Source organism: Charadrius vociferus, unplaced genomic scaffold (genome assembly GCF_000708025.1).
Source record: "Charadrius vociferus isolate BGI_N301 unplaced genomic scaffold, ASM70802v2 scaffold218, whole genome shotgun sequence".
Classification (NCBI taxonomy): Eukaryota; Metazoa; Chordata; class Aves; order Charadriiformes; family Charadriidae; genus Charadrius; species Charadrius vociferus.
The window spans coordinates 2588695-2600106 of NW_009650084.1; the positions used below are offsets into that span (position 1 = coordinate 2588695).

Sequence of the window (11412 nt, forward strand, 5' to 3'; positions counted from 1 at the left end):
TGGGTGTGACCGTCAGGGCTGCAGCCTAAGCCTGCTGGTGAGCAGAGCAGGCAGCAGCCCCATAACTGGCAGAACGTGCAGCTCTTCTGAGCAAACTGCTGTGCAAACTGCCAGTGTCACCCCCAACAGAAGCTGCTCCCTGTTTGCACAGCCTGGTTGCATGTTTATGGTCAGAGCTACACCTGTGGGCCTGCTCTGTCCTGTGTGGTGGGAGATGGGAATGTAGGATGTAGCAATATGATTTTCAGCAGCAGCATGTGCAGCTACTTAGGTGTTACCAAAGGCTTGTCAGTGGCAGAGGCACAGCCCAGGCTGTTTGCTCCCTTGTGCCTTGAACCCCATTGTCTTCTACCCTCAGTCATCTTTGGGTTTGGCTTTTTAACAGGTGTGACCCTACTCAATGCATTTATAAAGTATTGAACACATTGGTATCTTGTAGCTGTAGGTTCTGTCTATTCTGACTACATAAATGGCAATACAAGGTAACATTGTTTTCTCACTTTTCTATTGTGCAATACTAAATATGTGCTGATTTCATCTGTTAACTTTGGCAGGTTTACAAGGCCCACCAGGCCCACCAGGTGCTTTTCAGCTTGTTAAAGGGGATCCTGGCTTACCTGGCCCTGTAGGACCAGTTGGTCTCAAAGGATTCCCGGGGCTTCCAGGTCCCAAAGGACAGCAAGGTGAGAGTTTCTAACTTGCCAGTACAAATACATGTTAAGTAATGTGAAAATAGACCAATGGTAGGCTAGACACTAGAAGATTTTTGTTATAATATTATCCAGCTTTTTATAAGCCACTTAAATTGTGCCAGCGATGAAGAAGAGTCTCCTTCTTTTTGAAGCTCATCCAAAGGAGTCCCAGAAACAGATGCCTTTCTAGTGATTTTTTTATAGACTCTCACTCCAGTCATCACATCAGTATCCGCGATCAGCAGTAAGCAGGATGACTTGTAACATGCTGCTCATCCTTACCCTAACAAATACATTCCAAGGAATCTTCTGTCTTTAGTGTTGAATCCTAGCTTAATTACTGTGTGTCTCTGGAGGAAGACAAGCATGAGGAAAACACCTTGATCTTGGAGTTGAAAGTGCTTCCTGAGGAAGCTTGTTCCATAGTCCTAGATTTTGACTCTTAGTCATAGAATCATAGAATCGTTTTGGTTGGAAGAGACCTTTAAGATCAAGTCCAACCATTAACCTAGCACTGCCAAGTTACCACTTAACCATGTCCCTCAGCACTACATCTACATATCTTCTAAATGCCTTCAGGGATGGTGACTCAACCACTTTCCTGGAAAGCCTGTTCCAGTGCTTGATAACGCTTTCAGTGAAGAAATTTTTCCTTATATTCTGACATTGCAATTTCTATAAAGAAAATCCAAACTGCAGAAGTTAAGCACATTAGGGAATAAGACAATGGAGCAAAGGGTAAGACAAAAGAAATGCTGGCACAAGGACGTGCGTCCTTCAGAATGACAGGATGAGGTGAGTAGGAGCTCAGAGGTGTTCTTAAGCTATTAAGATTCTAAGGGAAAGCTTTGGTCCTGATTGTTTTATGAAAAGATGATGGGGAATTGCGGTGGATTATAAAGAATATCTTCTTTCTATTTAATGTAATAGATATGGGAGTTTGCTCTTGAAGGTGGGGTTACAAGTCTGCAACTGCTGTCCATTAGGAAATAGCTATGAAGTAATTTCAGTGACTGAACATTGCGTGGGTTTGCTGGTATGGGTTTTGTTGCTGTTCTCTAGTAGTCAGTTCAATACATGAACACAATATTACTTTTTGAGTGATCAGGAAAAGGACAGCCGTGATGATCTAAAGCTTCTGATGTGCCACAGAAATGTTGGTATGGCGTTGATGCTGTTAACTTCTTTTTCCCAAAGTCAAAGTTACAGAGTTTATTTAGGACTCAAAGTATCCCTAGAAATTGATAAAGGGAAGACATAATATATGTCTGAAAACCTGTTTGGGAAGAAGCTAAAAGGATACTGATCTTCCCACTGTTCATGACCCTACTTTTTTATGGTCTATTGTTGATTGAGTCATAGGTTAAGCAGAGAGGGAAGAGATTGCTGCCCTTCTTTGTCATATTCCAGGTGAATACTAGTTAATTTAGAAGCACACTCTGTGCTTACTTCTCTGTTCTTCTCTACTAGAATCACTTAGTCTGCAGTAACCCACATATGTGCTCTAGATATTGAAGTACATGCACTGAATCTGCATGAGTTTAGTTTATGCTGAGTTGTGGCTGTGCCGTACTGTATTAAAAGCCAAAAAGTCGGAACTAACATGAAGTAATATCCAGTAATAACTATTCCTTGTTTTTCAACAGGAGTGACAGGACCTTCAGGTGTACCTGGACCACCTGGTAGTCCAGGGTTTGATGGTAAACCTGGGCAAAAAGGAGAAGTTGGTCCTTATGGTCCCCCAGGTAAGCCCATAAGTTCTTCAAAGACTTGATTCCTTCATAGAAAAATAACATAGGAGATTAGCCGTGAATGTGTCTAATTTCACTTCGTTAGTTATGTAGGCAGAGTACTGCTGTCTGTAGAGATAAAAGGAGCCTCTCTGTATTGTAGGGCCCAGAGGATTCCCTGGTCCACCTGGCCCTGAAGGTTTGCCTGGTGCTATGGGCCCACCAGGTGCACCATCTGTTGCTCATGGCTTCCTTGTTACCAGACACAGTCAAACCACTGAAGAACCATCATGTCCATTTGGAACAAGGCTGATTTACCATGGCTACTCCTTGCTTTATGTACAAGGCAATGAAAGAGCACATGGCCAAGATCTGGGTAAGTAGAGACCAAATTAGAATTCAATTAGAATTGGTTACAAACTAAATGTTTCTTTCTGTTGTAGATTGTATTGAACAAACCTGAGTAATTATTCTTGGCTAGCTGGTGCTTTACTTTGCCTTCTAGGTTTGTACAAATAATGGTTTGGTGTATAGTGGAAACAGTGTCAGTTTATTTAAGAAAGTCTTTATAGAAGCCTTTGACATAGTCATCCATAGTATCTTTGTAGTCAAATTAGTGAGATATGGGCTGGCTAAGTAGATGATAAGGTGAGTGGAAAATTGGTGGGTCTATCAGGCTCAGAGGGATGTGATCAGATGTACAAAGTCTGAGTGGTTGTTGTTGAATAGTGATGTCCCTCTGGAATTAGTATTGGGCCAATACTGGTTAATGAATTTATTATTGACTTGGGTGATGCAATAGAGTGCACTCTCAGCAAGTTTGTGGGTAATGCCAGATTGTGAGGAATGGTTGATTCCCTAGTGGACACAGTTGCCATTCAGAGGGACCTGGCCAAGATGGAGAAAAGGGCTGAGTAGAACCTCAAGAAGTTCAGTAAAGGCAAAAGCAAAGGGGTACACCTAGAATGAAATAACCTTGTGCAACAGAACAGACTGGGGACTGACTGCTATTTCCAGTAGCAGCAGTACAGACTGCTAGAAAGCTGCTTTGCAGAAAAGGACCTGGGAGTCCTGGTGAGCAACACTGAATGTGAGTTAGCAGCGTGCCCTTGCAACAACTACCCCACTCCCCACTGCCCAACCTACTGGGCTGTCTTAGCAAAAGTGCAACCAGCAGATGGAGGGAAGTGATTCTTCCCCTCTGTTTGGCAGTTGTGAGACCACAATCGGTATATTGTGCCTGGACTTCAGTCTCCCAGAACAAGGGAAACATTTGATATACCACAGTGAATACAACAGCTAGCTACTGAGATGGCTAGTGGGGTCTGGAGAGTTTGATGGAACTAGGTTTGCTGAGCCTTAACAGAAATTTAAGGGGGCGGGGGGGGCTTTATTGCTGTCTACAGGGAGGGTAGATGGATGGAGGGTAGGATGGAGCCAAACTGTTCTTGGAGGGGCTCAGCAACAGAAGAAGCAATGGACACAAGTATGAGATATTTTCCATTGAAACATAAAGAAAAGCTTTTTTATCATGCTGATGCTCAAACACTGGAATGGGGCCCCAGAGAGGTGGTTGAGTCTCTGTCTTTGGAGATACTCAAAACTCAACTGGCTATGGACTCAAGCAACCTAATCTAACTGGCAGGGAGTAAGGATAGATGACCTCTAGAGGTCTGTTCCAACTTAAGTTATTCCATAATTCCACAGGCAAGACTAGGCTACTCCTTGCCTTGCCCTGTTCCTTCCTTATGGAGCTTGGAGAAGTCAGTTCCTCTGAGAGAACCGGGTTGTCTGCTTCTTAGCTGCTCCTGGAAATATTTGTTTGGCAGTTGGCAATGATTTAACAAAAATGGGTTAACAAGTAACCTTTCACTTAACTTTTCAGGCACGGCAGGAAGCTGTCTTCGTAAATTTAGTACAATGCCTTTCTTATTCTGCAATATCAACAACGTATGTAACTTTGCATCAAGGAATGACTATTCCTACTGGCTGTCCACTCCTGAACCCATGCCAATGAATATGGCTCCTATCACTGGTGATAATATCAGACCATTCATCAGCAGGTACAGTTTCAGTTCTGTTGTGTTTGTAAAATGAAGAAGCCTGTGAAAAGTGTGTATGGTACTTTATTTTTTTGAAAAGGCTTTTAATCTGCATATTTCCTGCCTTTAAATTTAAAGTTTGAGTTCCTTTGATGAAATGTTTCAAAGTGTGGGTGTTTTCGGTTTAGACTTTGATCAAAAATAAATCCATTTTGGGGGAAACCCAAACAAATAAAGTAGTCTATTTTGAGTCTAATAGAAATGAAAAGATTTACTTTGAAATTATATGTTGCAAAAGCTATGATGTACTTTGAAGGAGAAAAAGTTTTGAATTTATTTACAATTCTTGTCAAAAACAATTCTTTTTTTTTTTGACTACCCATAGCTAGAAGCTTTTTAGAGCTCAGTTTTCTTTTCTTTGAAAATGGTAGCATTATTTATCATACAGTACTCTGCCAGGCTTCTTCCATTGTTTTGAACATGCTGCTTGAATACAGCCATTATGGTCTGAATTAAAGGAAACAGTTGCAAAATCAATCATTATTTTTTTTAATAATTCCAGATTCTCAGCTGGCATGAAGCGTGGCAGTTATATCAGATATAACTGTTCCACATCAATCCAACATGTTGAACTTTTGGTCCATTTTAAATTTTAAGGCTATGCCAGAAACTATCCTGGCATAATATGCTCAGTGCTGAAGTCAGATGTGTGAGCAAGAGTGTGGTGGACTGTACCACTATTGTTAGATAAGAATCTAACAAGGGAATCTCCAACTTATAACTTAAATTATAATCATTAAATATAGTCATTACTGAGATTCCTGTCATTGCTTCTAATCTGTATCAACTCTTGCTGATCCCTCTCCCTGCCATACAAAGTGAATGGGAGTGGAGATTGCTGTTATCGGTTTCTCGGGTCTGTATATACCACCCAAGAGAAAGGAACAATTCAAATCACCAGTGGGTTGTAGTCTTGACATCTTGGTATGTTCAAAAAACTATTTTGATCTGCTGCAAAACATTTGATATTTATTTTGCATAATAGAATCCATCTTGTGTCTGCAGTTGTACTCTGTACTCTATTTTTAGTTTAGTGCCATAGAAATTGGTATGCCTTGACCATGAATGGGCAGATTGAGGGCAAGATTATCAAGAGAGACTATAGTTTTTGTTGGTCTTACTTTTTTTGTTGTTCATTGGATGTGAATGGAAGGGGCTTGATTTTCAGAAAAATTCAAATGACTGACCTCTGAAATTCATGTTCCTTTTATGTCATCCCCGATCATGTACCCAAAATGACCTTTAACAATCACTTTTGAAACCCTTGCTCAAGGAAATACCCACCAACATTTTGCCTTATCTTACACATATAGCGTAGCTTTTGCACCATAAAAATGTATACGTGTGTGTATATATATGTGTGTGCATGTGTGTGTATATGGGGTTTTTTTCTTTTAACCCTAGCAGAGAGTGAGATGATTGTAATACACATTTTTTAAACCAGCAGGGAATCTGAGAAGACTATTATTTCAATTTATTTTATTAGTTCAGGATTTTAAACCAACAGTTTTCCCTGTCCAAAACTTGAAAAGGTGTAGAAGTGTCACTTGCTGCCTTGGGTCATGGGACTTCTTTTCATGTAAGGCCTTCCACTGAAATACCAGAAATCTCTTGAAGCAAAGCAGAGCTCCAAGAATAGAGACAGCTTTACATTCTTCTTTTAACTTACTCTTTCATTGATGTGTTTCTTAAAATAACTGTCTTACTTCTGCACTAAAGATGAAGGCAGTAGGTATGAAAGCAGTCTTTACAAGTCAGAAATAGAAGGCTTTCATTCTGAATTCCTTTGCTTCTGTGCATTTTCCAGAATCCAACTTAATCCATTTTGCAATTGATTCTTTTCACCACTCTGATAATAGGAATCAGACTGTTTAGTTCTAAGTATCTGTTTTGAATCACTTTCATCATAGCTAACTGCACTAGCCAATTTAGGAGTTGTATGAGAAAAAATGGATTATGTCTACCAAATTCCTTATTATCAGCTCCCATATTAAAATTTCCAGCCCAACTCACATTTTTTATGATTCTTCTGTGATGGCACCATTGTTCCTTGGATTATTCAGTAACCTTGCAGTTCTAAAACACAATTAATTTATCTAAAGTAAAAGAACTGATGCTGCCTAGCTTTCTGAAGAGTTGCTTTCAAGTTCATCATTCAAGTTACTTTGCTAGAAATCTCCTACTGGAGATAAAGACCACAAATGTAAATAAAAGCCACTTTCAAGGAAAATGCATGGAGAAGATTAGCAGTGATTACCTTTGTAAGACATTTTCCAGAGAGATGGCTTTCTCTCTGGAAGTCACTCAGGGCTATGTTTAGGATGATGAATTGCTGTTACTTGTCTCTGATCACAGTAGACCATTTTTAAGTGATACTTGCTGAGTTACGATGTTTGGCTATTTGCCTCTCATGTTCATGACATAAGCACTTTTAGAAACTACAGTATAAATGGGACGGGAAAAGACAAATACATTTAAATATTCAGATAAGAGGTCTCCTGTTCTTTGCTTGTAGGAAGGCCAATAGGAATAAAACTTAATAGTTAAGCTGTCCCTAAGTAAATGAGGGGAAAAAATGAACCATCTGGTTGTTTTTCTAAATGAAATATTTTGATTTTACTTTGTTTTTGAAAGTGACAACATTTTCTAATTCAAGATTCCTTAAAGAACATAACTCCTGAAGAAGGAAGTATTAATCCTCAAACGCATGTAGCTCATTCATGTCTTGGTCTTTCTAGATGCTCTGTGTGTGAAGCTCCTGCTATGGTAATAGCTGTTCACAGTCAAACAATTCAAATACCACCATGTCCTGAAGGCTGGAGTTCACTTTGGATTGGTTACTCCTTTGTCATGGTGAGTGCACTGGGGCATACTCTGAGCTCAGAAAAGCATTTGTTTCAGGTGTTTGAGCTATACTCCTGCTCTAGGAAAGTTAATATCTGACTATGTCACTTCAGGTCTTAGGAGGGTATTAGACCTCTACCCTTTCTAGTGACTCTAAAAAGATTCTGGCTAATTACTAAATGAGTACGATGCAATAGCAATTAGTTGTTCGATTTTGGGGAAATGCACACAGCTTGCTGTCTTGTTTGCAGCTACAGCAGAGGATCCAAGTGCTGAATAAATGAGGAAATAAGCATAATTTTCCATTTTCCTTCTACATCTGTGTTGCAGTAGCTTCCGAGAGTGGTGGTAGCATATCAGTGTCTGTCCTCTTCCCATTGTTTGATGAATAAGCCTTTGGTTTTCAAATGGGATTTTGAACCTTTTATCCAGTTCCTTCAGCTGTAGCTATACTAGTGAAATAAATCAGGCCAAGGAGTAGCCTGGAAGACTCTCTAGTCCTCCATGTTGGTTAGTTGTTAGCATGCTTCCTGGCAGGCTCACAGCCTGTATCAACAGCCACTCTCCAGGCAAGGTCCGGGCACGGTCTGCGAAACAGCGTGGATCCAGAGCTGTTAGCACTATGCAGTGGGAGAGAGACCACTGTGATGTTGGGCAGGAATTGGGTTAAGCTATTCAGATATAAACCATACCAGACCGTACGCCTTCTGGGCTGGAGAGCAGGCCCTGGCCTGTTGCTAGCGTAGAGATAGCTTTGGTACTACTGTCAGTCCTGAAGGATTTCTGTGTGTACAGCTGCCCCGAAGTTGATGTTTCCGGTATGTTGTGCTGCTGTTAAGCCAAAGAACCCAGTGCCACCTCTGGAGCCCTTCAGCTCCACCTTCTTGCTCCTCCTTGAGCTGAAGGACAAAACAGCAGATGGACACAACAGAGGACAAGGAGAAGCATATGAAGAAATATTTGTGCAAGAGAGTTAATAGGTGTTGTAGCAGAAAAGGTAAAAAGACCCTGTCTGACTGATGCTTTTGCATGTTTCTAGCACACCAGTGCTGGTGCAGAGGGCTCTGGCCAGGCCCTGGCGTCTCCTGGTTCCTGTCTAGAGGAGTTTCGCAGCGCTCCCTTCATTGAATGCCATGGCCGGGGCACCTGCAATTATTATGCAAATGCTTACAGCTTCTGGCTTGCCACTATAGAAAGGAATGAGATGTTCAAGTAAGTTCATGATTTATTTATCAGTGTTTGAGATTCAGTCAAGCCTTGTCACTGAATAAGAGAAGTATTGTTTGAATATAATACATGGTTCAAGTATTGGCTGTGCCCCAGCCTGTTTAGTATATGCAGTTAATGATTTTCATAACAAAAAGAAAAAAATTGTAAGAGCTTTTGGGGGAATTAATGAATTTATCGTCCGTTAGTGTTTACAACGTGTCATTTGTACCTGGTATTTTGCTTTTCAGAATAATCTAAAAATGTTCACATTGCCACTATGTTTCATTGTATTCACTGAGTTGTAACTGGGATAAACCCATGCACTGTTTGAAATTAAGTTAGAATATAACATTCCCCCTAGTCGATGTTAACACCTAATAGAACCACTTGAAATTAGTGCAGGTGTTGAACTAAGTGAGCTGAACAATTATTTACCTTTCCCTAATGCTGGAAGAAGTATGTCTGAATAAAATGCAGCTCAAGGCAGAGGCCTTAGGCATTTCTTCAGTCCTGCTGGGATTCTAATTTCAGGAATTAAGTGGTAGTAGGCTTTGTTCTGGTCTTCTGCACATAAGTATTTTTCAACACAGTCTAATTTGTTCCGTATGAATTTTATTAATATGTTAGCATATAGACCAGTTCCCGGGTCTGTATAGCTTACCTGATTAGCAGACATTCCTCTGGAGTGCAGGCAAGCATCCTCCTCCGCCGCAGTCCAGGCTGCTGCTCCTGGTACCCTTCATCTGGTACCCTTCATCTTGTCATGTCTTCTAAATCTGTGAAAGCTCCTTAGCCTGTCTCAGTCAAAATGAAGCAGGCTGTGAAGCCAGTTTTGACTGTTTGTCTATGAGATAGTTGTCAACTAAGTAGGTAGAAAAATTGATCACCGGGCCTGATTATCATTGGGGCAGTGATAATCTCATCAACCATAAAAGCTACTACTGAAGGAGCCCATTTGCCAACACTGTGGTAGGCACTGGCTCCCCAGGAAAGGGGAAAGCCGGTCAGAGGTAAATTTAGAGGAGTCAGCACTACAGTTGTTTGTATTCATTGAGTTCTACTCAGAGGCCTATCAGCTTCGTACCCTTTTCTGGCTGCAAACTGTATCTCAAATTAATAAAATAATCCCAGATCAGGGGACCTGTCCTACTATCATAATTCACAAATACGCTGCAGTTTCCTATAAACTCTTATCTTTTTTAAAGAAAAGCATTAAATGTAAGCACACTTCTGTCTGAAAATGTTTTTTTTTTCCACCTGCTAACTCCTTAGGATAGGTTACAGTCTAAAGATTTTGGTTTGACTTTCTATATGACATCACATAATTTCCTTTGCTGGCTTTCCATTTTTCTGTAAAGTTACAAGAGTTAGCAGAAACTCATGAATAGTCAAATGTCTTCAGTTTCTTTACCTAATTTTTTTTTACTCCCCAAATTCCCGCGTGCTTTCAAACAGCTGATTAAACAGGTGGTGTCTTCTTGTTAAGAAAACATTCAGCCTTGTTACAGAACTGAATTCTGAAGTAATTGGAAGTGGACAATGTTTAAAACTAAACTTGTGATAGATTGTGACCAAACTCGAAAGTGAATATGCATTGCAGAACTTAGGGCACCTTCTTGATTCAGCACAGCTTAAAGAGGGGCTTGGCTGCCTGTAAAGTTTGTGTTGTTAATTATAAACTGGCTGTTTGTGTCAACAATTGTTAATGGATCTTTTCATTTCTTTATTTTTAACAGGAAACCGACTCCCTCAACTTTGAAAGCAGGGGATCTGCGCTCAAATGTTAGCCGTTGTCAAGTCTGTATGAGAAAAACATAATGACTTTTGAATTTCAACTAATTTCACACAATATGGTGCTATTCGTTTAACAGCAATGAAGCCTAGACATATATCATATGTACCTCATTGTTGTCCAATATGAAAACAGTAAAGTGCCTTTTAGGAACTTGCATAACTAACACACACTGCTTTACTGGCCCTGTCCTTGCTGAAGAAGAAAAGAGACAACAAAGATAAGCTTCAAATGTTGACATGCCAAATGGCACTTTTGATCAAAATATATGTATTTTTTATATAAATGCAATGCACTGATAGAATAAAAAGTCAGCATTTATCCAGAAAAAATGCAAAGGTGCTAGGAGGTATGCAGTTCTGCCTTATACTGTTTGACCCCCCTCTCTCATTCTTGTATTATATATTTAGATTCATTTTTCTTCCCCAGATAAGTTTGTTGTTACCGTTATCTAGGTGTCTCAAAATCCCAGGCTCTTGGGTATGTACTTATTGTTCCTGTACAAAGCAATACTAATGTAAAAAAGAGTTTTGGGATTACAGACTGTGGTTAAGCAACATGTAACCATCTTTTCACAACATAGAGTGCCATCCTGCAAACCTTTGCTTCTGTTTGTAGTCTTTAGTGCTATTGGCTTTAATGGGACTACATCTGGAAGAGATTGCCAAACCGGTTTCCCAAGTAGGCAAGTAAGTGTTTCTGCTATGTTGGTACTATGCAGCTTCTTCATGCAGTAGAACAAACTTTCCTGTGGAATAAAGAATGATCCAGCAATGGTCAAGAAAAAAATATATATATAAATATTTTAGTAATTTATATAGATATCAACCATTAGGCAAATCAAGCTCTGAGTTTATAATTTCAAAAAGAAGCTTACAAAAGTTTTCTTCTTTTCAGTGTCATGAATTAGATGTTAAATACCAAAATATGATGTGAAATGTTCATTTTACATAGGCCATTTCAATGCTGAAGTTGCAGAGACTGAACCCAGGTTAATAGCTATTTGTGTTTATTATAGTAAATCCTGCTTTAAGCTTATAGTC

The 11412-nt window shown here is 39.9% G+C and overlaps 1 protein-coding gene across 1 annotated transcript in view; it reads left to right on the top strand.

The window, feature by feature from the left end:
* Window positions 1-10894, top strand: part of COL4A1 (collagen, type IV, alpha 1) — an 80490-nt gene extending 69596 nt beyond the window's left edge. The window contains exons 46-52 of the mRNA XM_009892159.1: window positions 555-683; window positions 2339-2437; window positions 2586-2798; window positions 4308-4485; window positions 7263-7377; window positions 8408-8580; window positions 10314-10894. Of these exons, the coding sequence (XP_009890461.1) occupies window positions 555-683; window positions 2339-2437; window positions 2586-2798; window positions 4308-4485; window positions 7263-7377; window positions 8408-8580; window positions 10314-10395 (989 nt within the window). The 3' untranslated portion in view covers window positions 10396-10894. The remainder of the gene's footprint in view (window positions 1-554; window positions 684-2338; window positions 2438-2585; window positions 2799-4307; window positions 4486-7262; window positions 7378-8407; window positions 8581-10313) is intronic.
* Window positions 10895-11412: the final 518 nt, after the last annotated feature.